At 41.9% G+C, this 23,825-nt stretch overlaps 2 protein-coding genes across 11 annotated transcripts in view; one reads left to right on the forward strand and one right to left on the reverse strand.

Moving 5' to 3' along the window:
- Nucleotides 1-322: 322 nt before the first annotated feature.
- The window catches only part of olfml1 (olfactomedin-like 1), a 113,920-nt gene continuing 90,417 nt past the window's right edge, over nt 323-23,825 (reverse strand). For 3 of the 10 annotated variants that reach the window (XM_079500999.1, XM_079501001.1, XM_079501002.1), the window contains 7 exons: nt 18,335-18,438; nt 17,744-17,934; nt 15,480-15,583; nt 14,600-14,785; nt 13,472-13,652; nt 1,238-1,397; nt 326-772 (listed from right to left, as the gene is read on the reverse strand). In XM_079500999.1, the coding sequence (XP_079357125.1) occupies nt 610-772; nt 1,238-1,397; nt 13,472-13,652; nt 14,600-14,785; nt 15,480-15,583; nt 17,744-17,934; nt 18,335-18,438 (1,089 nt within the window). In that variant the 3' untranslated portion in view covers nt 326-609. Of the gene's footprint in view, nt 773-1,237; nt 1,398-13,471; nt 13,653-14,599; nt 14,786-15,479; nt 15,584-17,743; nt 17,935-18,334; nt 18,439-19,680; nt 20,235-20,963; nt 21,027-23,825 lie in introns of those variants that run through there. The other 7 variants (XM_079500995.1, XM_079500998.1, XM_079500997.1 and 4 more) reach the window with 6 other exon arrangements.
- On the forward strand, nt 5,475-8,458 carry LOC306923031 (zinc finger protein RFP-like). Its single transcript, XM_079500991.1, has 2 exons — nt 5,475-5,545; nt 6,737-8,458. Exon 2 carries the CDS (start codon nt 6,746-6,748, stop codon nt 8,387-8,389), a length of 1,644 nt encoding a protein of 547 aa, XP_079357117.1. The 5' UTR covers nt 5,475-5,545; nt 6,737-6,745; the 3' UTR covers nt 8,390-8,458.

Genomic DNA, 23,825 nt, shown 5'->3' on the forward strand with positions numbered 1-23,825 from the left:
AGTCAAGCAAGTAGCCTATGTGGGACAAGAAGACCGTTTACTGTAAATAGTGTGGTAGTGACTGTGTGTTACTTGAGTTGACTATGACAGGATGATGAGATCACTTTATTTCCCTAGTGGAAATTGGAATAGCCAGCCAGGTAGCCTAAATAACAAACCCTATGTTTTTTTCCAGTACAGTTTTTTCCAGTACAGTCTGTTCAAGTTCAAACACATTTAAATATGTTTATTTTTGTTTAACAGCCAGTAAAACTTTACATACAAATTTAATTTAATTTGGAAAACAATGAGTCATCATTCTCTGGAATGTATTCTGGTGACATCTAGTGGGCATTTTGAGTATAACATGTCAATACACAACACAAAGACATTTTAATTGTCTTTATTGTGCCGTTGTCTTTATTGTGCCGTTAAATTTCTTTGGGATATATCATAATTTTGTACCTTTTGGTCTTGTGTGATTCATTCCTCCTATCATAACAGCCACAAAGGCAGTAACTAGAACCAAAAATGGACAACACCATTTGACAATAGATGAACTGTATTTTTCTTTTGTCAAAGTATTTTACAGAATATTGCATAGGCCTACATTAATTTCCAGAGTTGCATTTAACCAGATGCAGCAGTGACTGGGTCCTTGGCATGCGTTTCTAGTTTGTATATGGTCTGGTATCCATCGTCCCAGGCATACAGCTGCTTGTCTTTGGGATGGTAGTGGAGGCTGCTGTGGCTGGTGTAGCGCTTAGGGAAGAACAGCACTGGGCTCTCTTCACTGCAGGCAGATAGGTGTGTTATGTTGAAAGAAAGAAAGAAAGAAAGAAAGAAAGAAAGAAAGAAAGAAAGAAAGAAAGAAAGAAAGAAAGAAAGAAAGAATTAATTGTCAAATGGTTTTGTTACAAAAAAGTATTTGGCAGAGAACTTTTAACTTCATTTAACTTATTTGTATTGCTCTACAAAAACAATGATTCAGGTCAATGACCCCTATGCATGCCACAGACCCCCATTTGACACAATTTGGTTTTAATTGCTGTTACCCCCGGTCTACACCGGTACACCCCATTGTTAGTAAAACAAAAAAGTGAGAGAGTGGGGGAAAAAAAGTGAGTGGAAAAATATAAAATATAAAAGTATGGTGTCGTGGATGCCATATAGACAGTGCACAGTGGAGCGTCCTCCATAGTGAGACTTTTAGACCACGTAGAGGCCAGGGTCCCTATATATAAGATAGATAGCCCACCTGTGTATGGAGTCGTGGATGTCATACAGACACTGCACAGTGGAACGTCCTCCGTAGTGAGAGTTGTAGACCACGTAGAGGGTCCCACACATCAGGAAGGCTCCTTCAGCGTCACGGCTCCTGCACAGCGTGTCCCAGGTGTACTCCACTGCCAAGCTGTCTGAGGAGTACGTTTTGAATATTTGAATTTCATGTGACTTTGTGTGGTAAATGGTGCATTTATATAGCGCCTTTATCCAAGGCGCTTTACAGATTGTGCATTCACCCATTAATACACATTCAAACATCACCGATGCCGGAGGAAACCATGCAAATCACCAACCTGCCACGGTGCCACCAATCGGGAGCAATTTGGGGTTTAGAGTCTTGCTCAAGGACACTTCGACACTAACTCTGGGGGAGCCCGGGATCAAACTGGCAACCTTGCGGTTCCCATCCGGTCACTCTACCCCTAAGCCACTCTCAGGGTAAATTTCAGCATCAGGCACTTTTGCTTCAGATCCAGGTAGGCTACATCGAATGCCCAAATCGGAATGGTATTCTGCAATTGAAATGTTTTAGTTCAGGTTCGGTTAACGGGTGATTGGATCTGAAGCCAAAGCCTAAACCTGAAATTTGAGGCATTTCAGATTCAGTGAAGGCCTTTTCAACTTCAGGGAACTCCGGCTGTACAGCTAGGGGCACTCACGTCACATGCCCCGCTTCCCCTTCGGGCACCGAAGGGCGTGGACCTTCTAGCCCCTAAGATGGTCGAGGCCCACCACTTAAAAAACACATGCTACGGTGCCCAAATCTGAATTTAGGTGCTCAAATGAACTCAAACTGAAGCAATTCAGAAAGGTCAACACTTCCTCCTGGGGTCATTTTAGGGGCTGGGACCTCCAGTAAAAGGCCTAAATACTCTCCAAGAGTTGGGGAACAACATATCAAGAGAGTGGAGTGGTAGGCCCTTGGATTGACCCAGGACCAGTGATTCAATGTACCCCACTGAAAAATAGCAGATCTACAAGCTCGTAGCGTGGCACTCGGTGCCGCACTACGAGCTTGTAGATCTGCCCAAAGTTGAAGCGCTTCAACCTTGGGTACTGGGTAGCTGAAGTTGAAGCTCTGCCCTTCAACTTTGGGCACTTTTACATGTAGGCTGACCCAAAGTTGAAACAGTTGCCAGGGGGACATCTTTGGGCCTGGGGTCCTCATCGTTGGATATGTTGTTCCCACAACCAAGAAAAGTATTTTACCCTTTACTGGAGGTCCTATATGTAGTCCTATTAGTTTGACACATGTAGTTCACTTTACATGACACTATCGTCAGTTCTTTGTTGATGCGATACCCGCTTTTGAGCAGCAGGGGTCAGCATATACACCATTACACACAAATAAACGAAACGTCTCACATTTAACAAAATAAAACAAATATTTGTTTATCTAACCTGGTTAGTGCCCAATCTACCTTTGGGTGCCCAAAAGGTAGAAAGCGATCTACCAGTAGATAACAAAGACTGTGCAAGTAGATCACATGACATGCCCTTAAAGAATATTTAATTAAAAAAGAAGAAAATAAAATATATATTTTTGGCATAAGCCACTTAAATTAAGGTGGCTTGATTTATTTACATCAAAAGGGCATGTGAGCTTAAACCCACAATTCAACATTTTGGTTTTAAGATGTTGATATTGATTTTGTATTAATCTTTAGGGTCCCAAATCACACCTTAGAAAGTGTATTTCAAACACAAAGTGTTTTTTTTACTGTGTTTTTTGACAGCAGCAACTGCCTGTCATATTTTGACAGCGGAAACTGCCTGTCATATTTTCCCTATCTAAGTATTGGACAGTATTAGGATGTTGATATTAATTTTGTATTCATATTTAGGGCCCCAAATCATGCCCTAGAAAGCACCAGTGTCTATTTCAAACACAAAGTGTTTTTTGCCTGGGGGGGGGGGGGCTATATTCCAAAGCCCCCTCAGATACATTACATATTTAAACTATTTTCAGCAATGGCGTAATTATTTTTTCCGGTGGGTAGTTGTTAAGCTGGTCATTTTGAAAGTAGCTCTCACGTCAAAAATGTATGGGCAGCCCTGGTCTACAGGGTATCTGCACCCCTGGTCTACAGGGTATCTGCACATTTATAAAGTTAATTACTTTTTAATACCAAATTCTAAAATAGTATGTAAGAAGGAGGCAAGCATTGGGAAAATGGCTGTAGGCCTACTACAAGCTCACATAGATCACATATTTTTACAATATTTATCTGCGGGACCAAATCAAACTGTAAAAGTGCTCGTCAGGGTTGGGGGTCCCCTCAGAGTTCAAATATGATTATTTTGGGGGGTCCCCTCCCAGTTCAAATATGATTATTTTGGGGGGTCCCCTCCCAGTTCAAATATGATTATTAGTCCTAGGCTATAGAGCAGGGGTTCCCAACCTTTATATTGTCACGGACCGGCTGACAGTTCATAAAATGTTCACAGACCGGCGTGGGGCTGGGGGGGGTCATCGTACCAAAACCTAACGTTCTCATGGAAGACAGTTGACTGGCCCTTAAATAGGCTACCCGCTGCTATAAGCCTATTATTGTTATATATCATTGACCTAAATGGCGTTATATCATTATCAACAATGATAGATTTTTTTTTAAAAAGGGTTAGGCTCATGACCTTTTCAGTAGAGCGTCGCAGTCCCGCCCCCTCGAGAGACCCGGAAAAGACTTCCCCAAACGTTTACGCTGCGGACAAAGCCAACTCGAGTTGTGACAAATCATGACAATAGACACAATGTTTTGTGCCAAACAAAGAATTAGAAAGAAAACAAAAACGGCAGGTTACAAGTTACAACACTTTTGTTGTTGTTTTAATTATTTGTTTGGTCCAAAACATTGTGTTTGTTGTCATGATTTGTCACAACTCGAGTTGGCTTGGCTTTGTACGACGCTTAAACGGTCTTTAAATAAATACTTTTTGAAATGTCTATGGGGAAAAATGCATTGGGAATTATTTCCTGGGCCTGGCGTCGTCATGAAAGGGGGCGGGGCTGGCGTCGTCATGAAAGGGGGCGGGGCTAAATACCCTCCCACAGAATCGTGAGTCTCAGGTGTGCGCACGAAACGAGCACGGGCACGGCAATTTCACAGGATCGCGCTCCACGTAAGTCAGCTAAGTGAGGTCAGCCTAGTGTGAGGTCAGTTTAGTGTGAGGTCAGCTTAGAGTGAGGACAGGTTTAGTTATAATAGGAATGTCATGCCACAAACTAAGCAATATGTGCAACAGACCTGCACGATTAATCCAAAAAAGAATCGATATCTATAGATTCAGACAGTGACACCTTTGCGATCTCATAATTTCTAAATTTGAGCAAGAAAAACGGCTTTCTGGCCTCGACAGCCCAACAGAAAAGTCCTATCTGATTGACAGCCCATTCATCCAAACAGAAAAGTCTGATTGCATTAAACAACATTAAATGACGTTAAACTCACTTTGCCACTCGATTTGCCATTGACTTTATGCATACGCATACCCTCTATCAGGGACGAAATGTTCTTATAATCGTCGTGGGGGCACGCCACGCCACGCACCCCCCCCCCCCCCCCCCCCCCCCCCCGCATGCCCCCCAGACCTGCCCCCCCAAGGCCCCGTTTTCGCTGGGTCATTTATTTACAGTTTGGTAATAAACACAGCGTGATCTGAGGGAGGACCGGCAACCCCCCGCCCCCAGAGCGGCCGAGCATGCCCAGGGGCGGGGGGAGGTGTTAGGAATGTAGAAAAACTAGAAATCCCCTAAAATCATCAAGGGGGCTCGAGCCCCGCAGCCCCCACGTAGTCGTCGTCACTGCCCTCTATAGTTGTACTGCTACTTTAGTTCTGAGTATACTGTAGGCCTATTCTTCCTTCCAGGTGGCAGGAAAGGGTTAACAGCTACATCACAAGGAGGAGTTCCTGACAGTGAGGAAATTCTACTGAAACGAAAGCTACAGTGAAAGGTTTCGGAGGTGTCGGAGACTCACTGTAGTCTATAGAACCTTCTGTTAACACCACGTTTTACACAGAGACTCACTGTAGTCTACAGAACCACCACGTTTTACACAGAGACTCACTGTAGTCTACAGAACCTTCTGTCAACACCACGTTTTACACAGAGACTCACTGTAGTCTACAGAACCTTCTGTTAACACCAAGTTTTACACAGAGACTCACTGTAGTCTACAGAACCTTCTGTTAACACCAAGTTTTACACAGAGACTCACTGTAGTCTACAGAACCTTCTGTCAACAACACGTTTTACACAACTCTGACAACTTAAACACAGGTGAGTAATAAACAATGATTTATTATTATTCATTAAGAGAGAATATTTACATAAAAAATGTTTCCAGGCAAGATCAGCTTCCCTAATTTTCATTCAGTTCTCCAGTCCAATCTTTGGTAAAACTAGGGGCGAGTTACCAGGAAGTACAGAAGTATAGAATTGTGTTACAAACTTGTTAGTTCCTTGTACTGTTTTAATTATTATCTTTTATTCGTTTTTCCCCCTAATAAAGTTGTCCTTTTCCATGTTCTCCCCCCTGGCCCCTAAGGGTCTTTGAGGACTATAAATCTCAGATATTATTGTCTCCACCAGGCCGAAGGCATGGGGAGAGATTATGTTTTTCACTCTGTCTGTCTGTCCGTCCGTCCGTCCGTCCGTCCAATTTACTAAGTATTTAACAAACTTTCCTACTAGGCTGATGAATATATCCCACCCTTTTCACATTGGCCTGTTATAGCGCCACCAACAGGTGGATTTTTGCAAAACACAATATTGGAACAAAATGCCTCAAATCATGAACGCAGCGTGCAATTTACATGAAATTTTTCACAGACTTTCCTACTAGGCTGAAGAATATATCCCACCCTTTTCACATTGGCCTGTTATAGCGCCACCAAAAGGTGGATTTTTGTAAAACACATTTTTCAAATCATCCAATTGCCATCCAAGGCGTAAGAATAAATGGCACCCTTTTCACATTGGCCTATTATAGCGCCACCCGGAGGCCACAACCTGACCTGCCCTGGTGGAGACGTGTGTCCCTCGAGGGGCACTTTATCTAGTTACTATTACTATTATTATTATTACTAGAGAAGTGTGCTCCTCTGAGCGCAGATCTCTGCCAGGCCTGGTTGAATATCCAGGACCTGCAGATCATAGCCAATCAATCTGAAAGTAATTAGACAAATATGACAGATCCATCTCAGTCACATGACTTCAGAGACAATGTGTATAGTGTACCAGTTTAGCATAAAGGGTGTTTTGAAGAAAACACAATATCAACCAAGTGGCCTATAGTGCCACCATGAGGCCAATTTGAAACCTTTTGGGTGGAAGTTCTTTATTGGCCTTCTGGAGTGGGTGAGCAAAGTGTCAGAAACTTGGTGCCAGAGAGTAACTGATCACAGACACAGATGGGCTAAAGTGTAATAACTGAACTAAACTAAACATTTATTTCACTTGTATTTTCAGTGTGAAGAAATGGCGTCTGCCAGCTGTCTCCTGTCTGAAGAGCAGTTCCTGTGTTCTATCTGTCTGGATGTGTTCACTGATCCAATCAGCACTCCATGTGGACACAACTACTGCAACACCTGCATCACACATTACTGGGACACTAGTGATGTGTGTCAGTGTCCACTGTGTAACAAAACATTCTGTAATGGACCAGATTTCTCTGTTAACAAAGTTCTCTCAGAGATGGCTGATCAGTTCAGGAAGTCAATGCAGCAGAGACAAACTTCCAGCACAAACCCAGAACCTGCTGAACCAGATGAAGTCTCCTGTGACGTCTGTACTGAGACCAAACTCAAAGCCCTGAAGTCCTGCTTGGTGTGTCTGACCTCCTACTGTGACACTCACCTGAAGCCTCATCACAGAGTCTTAGGGTTAAAACGACACAAACTAATCGACCCTGTGAAGAACCTGGAAGACATTCTGTGTAAGAAACATGACAGACCTCTGGAGCTGTTCTGTAAGACTGACCTCATGTGTGTTTGTCAGTTCTGCACTGAGTCAGACCACAAGTTACATCAGATTGTATCTCTGGAAGAGGCATATGAAGGAAAGAAGGCTGAGCTGGGAAAGACAGAAGCTGAAGTTCAGCAGATGATACAGGAGAGACAACAGAAGATTCAGGAGGTCCAACACTCAGTAGAGCTCAGTAAGAAAGATGCAGACAGAGTGATAGCAGACAGTGTGCAGGTCTTCGCTGCTCTGATCAGCTGTATTGAGAGAAGCCAGACTGAGCTCAATGGTGTGATCGAAGAGAAGCAGAAAACAACAGAGAAACAGGCTGAAGGCTTCATCAAAGATCTGCAACAGGAAATCACTGAGTTAGAGAAGAGAAGCTCTGAGCTGAAGCAGCTCTCACACACTGAAGACCACCTCCACCTCCTCCAGAACCTCTCATCCATCAACACCCCTCCACCCACCAAGGACTGGACAAAGGTCAATGTCCCTCAGTCTTCATATGTGGGGACTGTGAGGACAGCTATGTCTCAGCTGGAGAAGACACTCAGTCAAGAGATGGAGAAGAAGCTGTGTGATGCTGAGCTGAGGAGGATCCAGACATATGCCGTGGATGTAACTCTGGACCCTGATACAGCAGAACCCTACCTCATCCTGTCTGAGGATGGAAAACAAGTGTGCTGTGGAAAAGTAAAGAAGAATCTCCCAGACAACCCAGAGAGATTCACTACATATTGCGATGTCTTAGGAAAACAAAGCTTCTCCTCAGGAAGGTTTTTCTTTGAGGTTCAGGTTGGAGGGAAGACTGCCTGGGATGTAGGAGTGGCCAGAGAGTCCATCAAAAGGAAGGGAAACGTCAAAGTGAGTCCCAGCGATGGTTACTGGTCGATAGGCTTGCGTGATGGAAATGAGTACTGTGCTCGTTCTGACCCCAAAGGCCTCCTCCCTGTAAGAGAGGAGCTCCAGAAAGTGGGAGTGTTTGTGGATTATGAGGAGGGTCTGGTCTCCTTTTATGATGTGGAGACCAGAGTTCACCTCTACTCCTTCACTGACTGCTCCTTCACTGAGAAACTATATCCATACTTCTGTCCAGGTGATGATGATGATGGTGAAAACTCTACTCCTCTGATCATCTCTCCTGTCAATCACACAGATTAGACTAATCCTCAGATTGACATGAAAAGGTTAGTTTTCATTTAACCCATTTAGACCAGGAACGCTATACACAACTATACCTTTAAATACAGGAATCCCTTTGAGGTTGTTGCTATCTATGTACAGCATATAGCAACATACATGTTTTTGCATTTTGTTTAATAAATATAAACTTGTTGTTTTTTAGTAGATCAGGATTTAGAAAGCGTTTAGAATCGCCCTCAGGTCTAAATGGGTTAAGAAACAAATGTGTGTTTATATAGAAGGGTTCATTAACAGGTTTATTGTCCTAATGAGGAGATTGATGTGAACTCTATTATCAGTCAACCTATTGAACTCTACACCTGTATTCTATTGAAACACAAATTACAGTCAAATATGCTGATGTTAAATTGAGTGTTTCATTTGAGTATTTATCTGAAATCCCTGTCTGTGAGACTTCAGCATTCAGGTTTCAGTTCAACTTTACATCTTTGTTAATTAATGTGCAGGATTAATATCGTCAGTGTTGTAATAATATTACTATTGAACATTTAATTAAATAGGATGTAATAATATTACTATTGAACATTTAATTAAATAGGATGTAATAATATTACTATCGAACATTTAATTAAATAGGATGTAATAATATTACTATAGAACATTTAATTAAATAGGATGTAATAATATTACTATAGAACATTTAATTAAATAGGATGTAATAATATTAATATAGAAAATTTAATTAAATAGGATGTAATAATATTACTATAGAACATTTAATGAAATAGGATGTAATAATATTACTATAGAACATTTAATTAAATAGGATGTAATAATATTACTATAGAACATTTAATTAAATAGGATGTAATAATATGACTAAAGAACATTTAATTAAATAGGATGTAATAATATTACTATAGAACATTTAATTAAATAGGATGTAATAATATGACTATAGAACATTTAATTAAATAGGATGTAATAATATGACTATAGAACATTTAATTAAATAGGATGTAATAATATTACTATAGAACATTTAATTAAATAGGATGTAATAATATGACTATAGAACATTTAATTAAATAGGATGTAATAATATGACTATAGAACATTTAATTAAATAGGATGTAATAATATTACTATAGAACATTTAATTAAATAGGATGTAATAATATGACTAAAGAACATTTAATTAAATAGGATGTAATAATATTACTATAGAACATTTAATTAAATAGGATGTAATAATATTACTATAGAACATTTAATTAAAAAGGGTGTAATAATATTACTATATAACATTTAATTAAATAGTAAAGCTAATATTCTTCAAGGTAGCATCATTCCCAAGTAGGCCGGATGTCCCACGGACACAGGTCTAGCGTTATTATAGACGATGGAAATTATTGTTCTTCAAAATAAATCGACTGTTGTAATTAATTATGTGCACATTCTTTTCTCAGTGCAGAGTTACTGATTAAGTTTAGGTGATTGTTGGTGTTTGGGTTTAATGGGTTATGTCACATTGATCAATGTATATTATGGAGTTCATCTAACGAGGAATTGTGCCACATTGTTTTTGCATGTCTTTGATTTGCTACAGAAGAGTTCTGTGTTTGAAACAATAACTATTATCTGGTGGTTTTACAATAAATATTCATGATAGCATTATCCAGTGTGCAGACTCTATTCATGTTAGATACAACATGATAGATATAACTAGATGCCCGAACCACGTCCTTAACTGGCTCATTTCAACAATAGTGATCCTGCTTTAATAGACTTGAATAAACTGTAAATCATGTCACTTGACACATCTATCTATAAATGACACATCCAGACACCAATTAGCCCATAAGACATTGAGCGCACCTGTGTTGCCTTAGCTTTTGTTTTAACCACTTTTACCATCAGGGCCACCTATTATAAACTTTAGTGTCACTGTGTCAAGTTTTAGAACAGTTCACTTTGCAGAGGCAGACTTTCTGTCTTGTTGGCATCTCAGCTCTGTGCAGTTAACACATCACCTTTAAATCACAGTAATACATTAAATTATCTACCAAATCACAGTAATATCACCAGAAATACATATTGCACACATCAATAACCAGGTCCAGACAGTCATAATGAATGAGTAATCAGTTAGTTGTCACTGTTAGGTTTTAATGTAATAACTGGACTGAAGAGATACTTTCAACCTAGACTGCATGTGTCAGTCTGCTACTGCTCACACATGTGGACTGCACTGCCCTCTAGCGACCACTGGCAGTATGAACTAGTCTAGCATGAAGTTCAATCCATTGGTTTATTCAGCATAGATTCAGACACCTGTGAGATCTCATTTATACATTTGATCCAGAATGGTGCAGCTCTAGTTGGCTGTCCAGTTCATTTTAGTTACTCTTATGTTTTTGCTACAAGAGAGACTTTAGGAGAGGTTTAAGTCTTTAAGCAATTTGATGTTGTCTGTTTAAAGCCACAGTAGTTATGGCTCCAGGTGACACATTGTGAATGTAGTACGTAGGCTAATGTTCAGCAACTACAGACTAAAGACAATACATATTTATATATAATTATAATGTTCAGCAACTACAGACTAAAGACAATACATGTATATTTTCCTGGGGAAAAAAAGAGAATCGTGATCTCAATTCATGTGAAGGAAAATGGAGATTCACATTTGAGCATTTAGTGCAACACTAGGCCCTAAAATGACCCCATGAGGAAGCGTTGACCTTTACTGAATTGCTTCAGTTTCAGTTCATTTGACCACCTAACTTCAGATTTTGGCACAATTACACCATTGCTTCAGTTTCAGTTCATTTGACAACTTTCTTTCAACTTTGGGCACTTTTACATGTAGGCTGACCCAAAGTTGAAACAGTTGCCAGGGGGACATCCTTGGGCCTGGGGTCCTCATCGTTGGATATGTTGTTCCCACAACCGAGAAGAGTATTTCTCGCCTACCACTCCACTCTCTTGATATGTTCTTTCCCAACTCTTGGAGAGTATGTAGGGCTTTCCCTGGACCTTCTAGCCCCTAGGATGACCCGAGGCCCACCACTTAAAAACCACATGCTACGGTGCCCAAATCTGAATTTAGGTGCTCAAATGAACTCAAACTGAAGCAATTCAGTAAAGGTCAACACTTCCTCCTGGGGTCATTTTAGGGGCTGGGACCTCCAGTAAAAGGCCTAAATACTCTCCAAGAGTTGGGGAACAACATATCAAGAGAGTGGAGTTGTAGGCCCTTGGATTGACCCAGGACCAGTGATTCAATGTACCCCACTGAAAAATAGCAGATCTACAAGCTCGTGGCGTGGCACTCGTTGCCGCACTACGAGCTTGTAGATCTGCCCAAAATTGAAGGGCTTCAACCTTGGGTACTGGGTAGCTGAAGTTGAAGCTCTGCCCTTCAACTTTGGGCACTTTTACATGTAGGCTGACCCAAAGTTGAAACAGTTGCCAGGGGGACATCTTTGGGCCTGGGCTGGGGTCCTCATCGTTGGATATGTTGTTCCCACAACCAAGAAGAGTATTTTACCCTTTACTGGAGATCCTAGACCCTAAAATGACCCCATGAGGAAGCGTTGACCTTTACTGAATTGCTTCAGTTTCAGTTCATTTGACCACCTAACTTCAGATTTGGGCACAATTACACCATTGCTTCAGTTTCAGTTCATTTGACAACCTTATTTCAACTTTGGGCACTTGGGGACATCTTTGGGCCTGGGGTCCTCATCGTTGGATATGTTGTTCCCACAACCGAGAAGAGTATTTTACCCTTTACTGGAGGTCCTAGGCCCTAAAATGACCCCATGAGGAAGCGTTGACCTTTACTGAATTGCTTCAGTTTCAGGTCATTTGACCACCTAACTTCAGATTTGGGCTCCCTAACATGTGGTGGGCCTGGGGTCATCTTAGTGGCTAGGAGGTCCAGTGAAAGTTCCACATACTCTCCCAAGATGGAGGAACAACATTTTACAATCTGGGAACCCTAGGCCTTTGTATGGCTACAGGGCGACTGGTTCAATCCTACCCTAAATCTAGGCCTAAGATGTGACACCTCAAAGTGGGGTACATTGCATCCACTGATCAATCCAAGGGCCTACCACTCCACTCTCTTGATATGTTCTTTCCCAACTCTTGGAGAGTATGTAGGCCTTTCCCTGGACCTTCTAGCCCCTAGGATGACCCGAGGCCCACCACTTAAAAACCACATGCTACGGTGCCCAAATCTGAATTCAGTAAAGGTCAACACTTCCTCCTGGGGTCATTTTAGGGGCTGGGACCTCCAGTACAAGGCCTAAATACTCTCCAAGAGGAACAACATATCAAGAGAGTGGGGTGGTAGGCCCTCTTATTGACCCAGGACCATTGATGCAATGTACCCCATATTGAGGGCTCAAATCTTAGGCCTAGATTTTGGGTGAAATTGAACCAGTCACCCTGCAGGCATACAAAGGCCTATAGGGTTCCCAGATTGCAATATGTCGTTCCTCCATCTTGGGAGAGTATGTAGGCCTTTCCCTGGACCTTCTAGCCCCTAGGATGACCCCAGGCCCACCACTTAAAGACCACATGTTACGGTGCCCAAATCTGAATTTAGGTGCTCAAATTAACTCAAACTGAAGCAATTCAGTAAAGGTCAACACTTCCTCCTGGGGTCATTTTAGGGGCTAGGAGGTCTATACTATGCTATACTATGCTATACATAGTATAGCATATATGTATAGTTTATATGTATAGTGTCATTATATAGATATGTTCTAGTTACGTTCTTAGCTTATGCATGTTTCATGATAAATGCATTTTTATATATGTGATGTATTCCCATGCTTTTTTGTTCTTGCTTAATGTAAATCGCTCTGGAATAAGAGTGTCTGCTAAATGCCTAAATTGTAATTGTAAATTGTAAATTGTAAATGGGAGTTGCCCTAATCAGTCCTTGACTCCTCGTCAGTTTTATAATTAATTAAAACTAACAAAATAATAAACTGAAATGTATATCTTTAACGTCTCTCTCTCTCTCTCTCTCTCTCTCTCTCTCTCTCTCTCTCTCTCTCTCATTACACCTTTTCACACTTTCTCTACCTTTATCCAGTTTAGTGATGACCAGGTTCCCTCCATATTCAGCATCAGCATGGATGACCCAGAGGCCCAGTTCATCCACAGCCAGGTCCAGGTAGGTGTTGGGGTTGAGGCTGTAGGATGGTAGACGGCCAGCCCCTGGAATCAGCATGGAGTCCGTCACTGTGCCGTTTGAGAGATGCACCTGTACGCAGTGGTGGAAAAAGTACTCGCATATTTTACTCAAGTAAATGTATCAATACTGCAATATAGAAATACTCTGATGCCTCACTCACACGGTCGCAACAGATTGCTGTATGCTTGTTGTATACAAAGGGTGTGACACAGCTTGCCCCAATGCATTTCCAATGGGAGTCACATGGTTTGACACAACATTTGTGTTGTATGAGGGGGAGGGGCGCAGTCGAAACACAGCCGAAAGCCATACAACAGCTTGTAGTCCAAAATGTGGACTACAAACCATGTGACTTCCATTGGAAATGCATTGGGGCGGCCATGACACTCACAACATTCATACAACAAGCATGCATCAATGTTTTAAAGGTCTGAGTGAGGCCAAAGTCTGGAATTCAAAAAGTATTGTTATCGAAGTCTAATTAAAGTACAAAAGTAGAAATGCAGAATGTCCCATTTAAATGTATAAAATATGCCGGTATAAAGAAAATCTTTTGAAAATGGCAGATCTGGCCCAGGCGGTGGCGTAACCGTCTGGGCACCCGACGGTTCGCAGTGTGCCGCGGGTTCGACTCCCGAGCCCGACACGGCCTTTACTGCATGTCTTCCCCCATCTCTCTCCCGTTTCCTGTCAGCCTACTGTCTGTCCCTTCAAAAACCAATAAAAGGCATAAGCCGCAAAAAAAAAAGAAAAAAAAAAAAGAAAATGGCAGATCTACAAGTTCACAATGCGTTGCATCGCATCGCAGCGCATATTTTCAAATGTCCAACATGTATAGTAACTAGTAACTATAGTAACTAAAGTTAGTAGAGTAGAAGTAACAGTATTGGAAATACACAAGTAAAGTACAGATACCTCAAAATTGTACTTTAGTACAGTATTTGAGTAAATGTACTTAGTTACTTTCCACCACGGTATATGTTCTGCAAGATGTATTGCCACATGCATAACCCAACCTTGAGTATCTGGTTAGGAGTGTCCGCCTTGTGATAGTAGAGGAAGCCATTGTAGACAATGTGACCAGTTCCCTGCCAATAGAAGGGCAGCTGAAACACCTTGGCCAGCTGAGACCCCTGTGTGAAGCTTTTCACAGAGACGTATTCCAGCAGGGTATTGTTTCTGAACCCACTGAGAAAGTAGACCTGCAAGAAAACAGATTCAACAGTTGATTTGAACCCCTATAGAGCGTCGCAGTCCCGCCCCCTTTCATGACGACGCCAGGCCCAGGAAATGAATCCCAATGCATTTTTCCCATAGACATTTCAAAAAGTATTTATTTAAAGACGGTTACGCCGCGGACAAAGCCAACTCGAGTCGTGACAACTCATGACATCAAACACAATATTTTGGACCAAACAAATAATTACAAAGAAGAAAAACAACAAAAAAAGTGTTGTAACCTGCCGTTTTTTTCTTCTTTCTAATAATGAGTACCACAGACGAATAACAGTCTAAGTCCACACTATTGATCCATAATATATAAATGATAGATAAGGGTTCAGGACAACGAGGCCTTTTCGTGGAGGGGTCAGTCTGAAATTTGGACTTAGACTGTTTTTCGTCTGTGGTACTTATTTGTTCGGCCCAAAAGAATGTGTTTGTTGTCATGATTTGTCACGACAAGAGTTGGCTTTGTCCGCGGCGTAAACGTCTTTAAATAAATACTTTTTGAAATGTCTATGAGGAAAATGAACGGAGAATAATTTCCTGGGCCCTGGTAGGGGCGGGACTGCGACGCTCTATAGCTTCCACGGTAGTGAACAGGAACTTCACCCCTGCACCACCCAGATGCCATTCTGTTTATATTGTAGAAAAGTTTTAAGATCGTATTTGAACCTTAGCTGATCCTTTCGAGGGGTCCCTGAACCAGGAACCACTGGAGTCTCCCGCCTTCTTTACAATCTTCAGAGACTTGACTGCACTCAGGGCTGTGTTACAGTCTGCCGATTGGAGACGTGAATGGGTTAATTATAGAGGTATTGAGATTGAATATCACTCTCCCCCTTGTCTCTTTTATTCATCTCTAGATCTTTTTTCTCTGTGTTCTTTTCCCGTTAGTTCTTTATCCGTCTTTCTTTTTCTCATACTCTTTAATTGGCACCATGCATCACCAACTCTAGTGTCAACCAGAGCCATATAATAGAAGAGTTGCGTTATTGAGGGGGCACGGAACAGCCCGGTCACGTGATCCCGGAAGCGCTCGGGCGCCCAGCTGCGCTCTCATGGAGAGCCTGATTAGGGACAGTTTGTGCGCCGGATGTTGACAGACTGCATGGCTCCGTCTTTTTAGCAAATCTAGAACTTCCTGTTTGAGAGCGAGCAAATTTAAGACATCCGGTTGCTTTCAGAATAAAGCGTCGTAAATTAAATAATTATTACATTACATTATTAGTATTATTATTACATTACAGTTATGGTGAAGACACACATTATGTTTCTGTGTAAAAATAAGTAATTAAATAACGTAAAAAAGTTGTTAAATTTGCTAGCTCTCAAACAGGAAGTTCTAGATTTGCCAAAAAGACGGAGCCATGCAGTCTGTCAACATCCGGCGCACAAACTGTCCCTAATCAGGCTCTCCATGAGAGCGCAGCCGTCCCCAGTAGCGCTACATGCCGCCATAGGCCTATCTCACAGCCCGTTTTTCACGCCCACTTCCGGTAAATAGTGGTGACTTTAACATGGGCATTTACACGTTTTTTTCTCTGGAGAATCTAAGTACATTTTCTAATGTAAAAATGTGACAGACCAATATTATTATGAAGCAAACAAGATGGTAAATCAGGTCGAGCAGATAGAACAAACCTTACCTTGAGAAAACAAAAGTTGTAGACTTCTTAAATAACCTCTGTTAACATGTAGCGTCTATGGAGTGACGTCACGCTATCACCACTAACCCCGAAAGGGGGCGTATTTAGGGGGGCGGGGAAATTCTGTGAGATAGGCTTATTACGCAGGCCCCATGAAGTCAACGGAGTTTGCAGAACTCTGTTTTTTCTAAGGCTCTGGTGTCAACATCAGTAGCATCATTTTCGAAAGGAGGAAGCACGCACAACTCCAGCTATCTCAGTCTTTTGGAACATTTTACCGGGTGCACGGTCAGGAAACACTTTAGAAGAAGGAGAATATCACAGAGTAGTCCTTTAAGGCACTTTATTGTTTCATCTTTACATGGGAAGGTATGCTGCACGGAGCCTCTCCGACTTTTAATTATATGAATCCTATTAATGATGCCCTTTATGAGCAAATTATGTAGGCTACTGTTGCCCCCTTATGGGTAGATTAAATGCCCTCCTTTGAGAGAGGGGTGGACTTTAATTGAGTTTTTGAGACGAGAGGCCCTAAGACACGCCCTCTATTAAAACCTTAAAATGTTTTTGCTAGTGGGTTTTGTTGCTCTACCTTTCTTTTCTACTAAGAATAAGCCTGTCTGTAGCCTCTTTGGCACCTCATGTGTGTATACTAGTTGTAAGGTGTAGTTTTTCTGAGTACTTAACCCCCTCCTCTTTAAGGACTCAGCCAGTGATGCCCTGTGAGCCTATTTAATAATGTTGGATATATATTATGTATTTGTAACATGGACCAAAAAAACTGATACCAGCAGTTGGTGCCTTATGAATTACCGAAGTCTTATGGACAAACTGACTTTTTTGTTAATCATTTATTTTCTGAATATGTAAATTAATTGTGTTTGCACTTTCGTTGTGTTGCTGCTTGCAGCATATATACTTAATACTGAAGGGGTTTAGCTGGTTGTGGTGTGTATCTACCCGGACAGGATGTCGCACCGTCTGACAGTATAAATGTGACACGCCGCTTTGTTTACAGCATTTACAACGCTGACGAAGGCCCCTGGCCGAAACGCGTTTGTTGTGTTGCTGCTTGCAGCATACCTTCCCATGTAAAGATGAAACAATAAAGTGCCTTAAAGGACTACTCTGTGAGTGCTGGTATTCTCCTTCTTCTAAAACATCAGTAGCATCAACATCATACTGTATGACACACACGCACGTCGCACGCACGCACGTACACACGCACGCACGTGCACCGACTGTATATATGTACTATGCATGCATGCATGCATAGTATAGAGTACGCACCATTCTCCAGTCTGAGCTTGGCTTTCTTCTTCAGCTGCTCTACTCGTGCATCATTCACCTGTTGTTCCAGCAGGGCTTCCTCTATCTCAATGTTAGACTGAGCAGGGATCTTATTTTCTAGATACTCCAACTCTCTCTCCACCCGGTCTACACGCGTGGACACGCTGTCCATCTGCACCTTCACCTCTGATCTATATACCAATGGGAAGACAAACAAGACAGCATTTTGACCTGAGATCAGATTCTAAAAATGTCTTCTAAATCCTGACAGTTTTCTGAAAAAGCTATGTTTCTATGTCAGTCGTTCTTTGATTTTTCAAAAATAGCAGATCTACAAGATCATAGCGCGGCACCGAGTGCCGTGCTATGAGCTTGTAGATCTGCTATTTTTCAATAGCTAAAGCATAACATAATGATAACACCAAAAGGGGTTCCCGCCCAAAATGGGTTAAACGTAACTGTCATTATCCAGTGCAAACTGCAACTGCTTAGCACTATGATACATTTGAATTGATGATTTCTTTCAGTCATTTATTTTGTTCATTAATTTAACCCAAAGGTTGCCTCGGAGACCACAGGGCGTTAAGGTACCTTAGAACATCGACAGTGGACAGTTGACCCCTGACCTCAGAGGAGATGTCATACATCCTCTGAGTGACTGACGCTGTGTTCTGCTCGCACTGAATCACGCGTTCCTGGTGAGAACATAACAATACGTTCAAAAAGGTTAGACCTCTTGCTGTTACACACATGCTGATAGACACCAAATACAGGCTGGGATCTTCCAGGTGACATACAGCATCATTGTAGTAAAAATGCACTTGAGTATCAAGTATCAAGGAATCAATGTTTTTGTTTGTTGATTGTCCATGTATTCTCAATCCACAACATTGTATGGATGTTCTAACAGTCATAAGACATAATAAAAGGGCACAATATCAAGCCATCTTTGTTGATTTAATTCACCTGGTTCACTGTGAGTGTTACGCTAACAATGTCACAAATAGTGTACTGCAGTTAGTTGACATACAGTATGTGGTTCCCAAGCGTTTTAGCTCAAGAGCCAAAAATAAATTAGACGTTTGTCCGGGACCCAAACTAGTGAAAATAGCTGATCTACGAGCTCAATTGGCTATTACTACTTCTTAAACATTTGTTTTCTAATTTATGGAATTTAATTGATTTCCCTTGATGTCTTCATGAACTTACTGAAAAACAATCATTGTATTTGTTTTGAATTAATGAAACAAAAATTGCTTTTGGGGGGGGGAAATAATAATAATTAAAAATAAAAGGTAGAAAAACAAAAAATATAGTGACCAAAAATAAAATAAATAAAAGTTCCGCAACCCACAAATGGTCACATTTGACACCACAGGTGGTCCGTGGACCACTGGTGGTCCGTGGAGGTATTGCATGTGGTCCCTGACCATTCATTTAGTAATGTAGGATTTGTTGATTTGTTTTAAATGTTCTTTCCACTAGTTGAGAAACCGTGAACTGAATGACCTGGTGACCTATGATGAGTCCATCCATGTAGTCATTTACTGACAAGTTGGAGTTCAAGAAATGCAATAGAAAAAGGGAGTTAGAATCTCAAGAAGGGGGAAGTGCACCGGATTGTCTGGTTGAGTCATTATTATTAGGACATTTTACCAGTAGTAGTCAACGGTTGAGAAACAGTGGGATGTATACACATAGGATGCATAGCAAGTGTTAACTTACAAAAGCATTAATCTTAGCCCATATCCCCACCCAACACAATAGTGGTCCCCAGGTTGATTCTAAGTCAGGGTGGTGGTCCCTGGTTCACAATCGGTTGAAAACCCCTGCTCTACAGTAATACTGACTGTATGTATACAGAGTAGCCTATATTAGGATTAGAAGTATTGGTACAGTAATACTGTATACAATGCATATTAGGAATGGCCACGTACCTCCATCTGTGCTAGTCTTCTCTCGAAGTATTGGACCATGAAGGCATCCTGTGTGGATCCCTGGCTCCGTACTGAGACCAGGACCAGGGCCAAAGATAAGAGAGCGGGGATCACCCTGCCCGACATCATTAGCACCACAGCAGATGACACAGTGCTGCCACAGACAGTACCAATTGCCCTGCTGCCTGCAGCTGCTATTTCTGTGTTTGAGACGCCTAACCTGGCTTTAATAACTAACCAGGCCTTTTCCTTTAGGCTGTATAAGAACAAACAAAACAAAAAAAATAACTTTCCGATGATGCTGTTTAAGACTGTTCCCACAGAAATGGAATCCACACTCAAGTATAGCCAACAAAACTACAGCACTGTGTGACTTGGATCAGACTTTGTAAAGGCTCATGCAGCTCTCTGGGAAGGTATGTCCTCAATGTCTGTCTCCTCTTGAATTCTGCAAATGTGGGGTTGCAGCGACCCAGCCACTGCCCCACCTCTAGTACCAGAACGTTCTACTGCTTTGTTGTTCTAAACAGTTTCTGTTCCAATAGGTCTGGCTGAACCCCCTCAAGTACCTCCCAGTCCCCCTGCTTCTCTCTCTGTCAGTGTTTCTCTATGTGCATGAGAAATGAGAGATAAAAAGAGATAAGTGCGAAGGAATGAGAGAGAGAGAGACAGAGAGAGAGAGAGACAGAAACAGAGAGACAGAGAGACAGAGAGACAGAGAGAGAGAGAGAGATAGAGAGAGGTTTATAAACAACAAAGAAAGTTCAGAGACCATGTGGCTGCAGTGCAATAGTGCATTTCATTCTAATACTATCCAGATGGTATACAGTACACTGACACGTCTTCAGTTCTGACACAGGCCAGCAGCCGTGCAATACAAGGCATTGAGTTACTGTAGCTGTTAGTCAGTACAACACTTACAGTAGGCCTACACCAGAGACACCTTCACTGTCAAACTAATGGCATTTAAGTCATGCAACTCTCTCTCCCCTCTTGTACAGCACACAAATGCACTCAAAGGCATACGTATACTAGTAGGACAGGGGTCTTCAACGTTTTTTAGGCCAAGGAGGACACCTAGCTGAGAGATAGACGAAGCAAGGACCCACACTGAAGATTAAACAAACAAACAAGCAAGCAAGCAAACAACCAAACAAACAAGCATGAACAACAACAAACAACAACACAAGCTATAGTGGAATTTACGTTTGTAGCTTTTCATGCTGTAATTTCTGCTCAACACAACATAACAGACAATCAGACATGAAGGCATTGTTAGTTACGTTTGTAGCTTTCATGTTGTAATTTCTGCTCAACACAACATAACAGCCATGAAGGTCCCATTTACCCAGGGGGCAAAGGGGGTTGACCTGCATTTGTCATAACATACAAAGTTGTCCACCAGAAATAATATCTATGACCCCATAGGATCACAACCTATATGGACAACTCGGTCAATTTTGTTGCGAAAGTCCAATATGGCCGCCCCCAATATTAGCCCCTATTAGTTATAATGGGTGGTGAATAGGGCAAAAATTTAAACTGAGAGATATTTCCACGAAACTTCTCAGGTTGATCAATGATATGAATACGAACATTTTTTGTATTGCAAGTTTCCATGAAATCCAATATGGCCGCCACAATATGGCCGCCACAATATTAGCACCAAGAAAATAGGTTTTGGCTCTAACTTCTGAACCAGATGAGCTATAAATGCAAACCTGGTGTCTATTTCATGGTTTCTGACCATGAGAGACTCAATGGAATACCTATTTTTATTATTGGGTGTGTCTGGACCCTTATTGTGCATATTTACAAGATGGTGGCTACCCGAAATAGTGCTTTACCATGATTTATACCATGATTGTTGACTGTTTTGGCAAACACAAGCAATATTAATCCATTGGCTAAGATTCATGGCACAGAAGGAACATATTTACTTGAGCTTGCATATTGTCAAAATGGCTGCAAACATGAAAAAGAAAATATCCTGTCAGATCCTATTACCCAGGGGGGCAAACCACCCCTTTTTGGATACCTGCATTTGCCATAACATCAAAGGTTGTCCACCAGAAATATCTATGACCCAATAGAATCACAACCTATATGGACACACCGGTCAATTTCTTTGCTAGAAATCCAATATGGCCACCACAATATTAGCCCCCATTAGCCTATAATGCGGGTGAATAGGGCAACATTTTTAACTGAGGGATATTTCCACGAAACTTCACAGGTTGATCAATGATACGAATACCATAATGGTTTGTATTGGAAGTTTCCATGATATCCAATATGGCCACCACAATACTAGCACCCAGAAAATAGGTTTGGCTCTAAATTCTGAACCAGATGAGCTATAAATACAAACTCATGGTTTCTAACCACGAGAGATATATAAATATTTTAGCCATAATTTCCCTCTATTAAGTATTATTGTTCTGGGGTGTTTCTTTGCAGAAAGACATCCCTCTGGCTGTATTTTGGTTTTGTTCTACTGTTTCTGTTGGCATTTCCTCTGTTTATGTTGACAATCATCCCTGGCAGGGACGTGCATCGCCAAGCCGGACATCCCTTCACTGAGTATGGATGGTCTCTCAGTGATGGTCCCCTGTCCATCTAGAGCCAGCCTGGCCTATGCCAGAAAATCTGTTCATGTGCCAGGGACTGGAGACAAGATGCAGCAGGAGCTTCACTCCATTCCTGACTGGGGATGCATCACCATTATTTTGGACTCTGGCTGGCATCCTGTCATGAAAGGACGCGATGAGAGAGATCAATGTCCCTGGACAGCCAAACTTGCCCGGGATCTGCCACAGGCTCTCACGATTGACTGTGTGAAAGGCCTTGGTGAGGTCGACAAACACCATATAGAGACCCTTCTGCTCTCTGCACTTTTCTTGCAGCTGGCAAATGGAAAAGATCATGTTACAGGTACCTCTGCCTCCGTGGAAACCACATTGGGATCCAGGGACAACATTCTCAGCATGGCTGATTAGCCGGTTGAGGATGATTCTTGCTAAGATCTTTCCTGTGATGTTCAGGACTCAGGAGGGCTATACCATGATGGTTATCGCAGTATGCCCTGTCCCCTTTCCTCTTGTAAACATGCACTATGGATGCGTCCTTGAAGTCTTGAGGGACTTCCCCCAATCCAGATTACCTGGTACAGGTGCCATGCCTCCATTCTTGTAGATGTCTGCGGGCAACCCATCACCTCCTGGTGCCTTTCCAGAAGTGGTTTGTTGGAGTGCTTTCACTGTCTCTGCACTGGTGGGGGGGGGTCAGCCAGATCAGCTTTGATTGGCAGCTGGGGTATCGTGGCAATATCCTCTTCGGAAATTGAGGACTCTCTGTTTAAGACCTCACTGAAGTGCTCTTCCCAGTGTGCTAGGATGTCACTCTTGTCAGTGAGCAGGACACTTGTCAGAGGAGCGGACTGGAGTTGAGCCAGTGGTTTTGGGCCCATAAAGAGCACACAGAATGATGCATGCATCTGAGACATTCCCAGTCAGGAATGGAGTGAAGCTCCTGCTGCATCTTGTCTCCAGTCCCTGGCACATGAACAGATTTTCTGGCAGCCTTTGATACAGCTACATGATATTGTCTTGTTCATTGACATAGGCCAGGCTGTCTCTGTAGATGGACAGGGGACTGCATTCCCGTCACTGAGAGACCATCCAGACTCAGTGAAGGAAGGGATGTCCGGCTTGGCGATGCACGTCCCTGCCAGGGATGATTGTCAACATAAACAGAGGAAATGCCAACAAACAGTAGAACAAAACCAAAATACAGCCAGAGGGATGTCTTTCTGCAAAGAAACACCCCAGAACAATAATATCTGTCGTGGTTACAATTTAGGCATTTAGCAGACGCTCTTAATTGGTTAGAAACCATGAGTTTGTATTTCTAGCTCATCTGGTTCAGAATTTAGAGCCAAACCTATTTGCTGGGTGCTAGTATTGTGGTGGCCATATTAGATATCATGGAAACTTCCAATACAAAAAATTATGGTATTCATATCATTGATCAACCTGTGAAGTTTTGTGGAAATATCCCTCAGTTAAAAATGTTGCCCTATTTACCCGCATTATAGGCTAATGGGGGCTAATATTGTGGTGGCCATATTGGATTTCCAGCAAAGA

Source organism: Electrona antarctica, assembly GCF_951216825.1.
Source record: "Electrona antarctica genome assembly, chromosome: 5".
In the NCBI taxonomy this organism is placed as follows: domain Eukaryota; kingdom Metazoa; phylum Chordata; class Actinopteri; order Myctophiformes; family Myctophidae; genus Electrona; species Electrona antarctica.

Bases quoted from the DNA above. Each gene is read 5' to 3' on its own strand.
- LOC306923031 (XM_079500991.1), top strand. From the start codon at position 6,746: ATGGCGTCTGCCAGCTGTCTCCTGTCTGAAGAGCAGTTCCTGTGTTCT.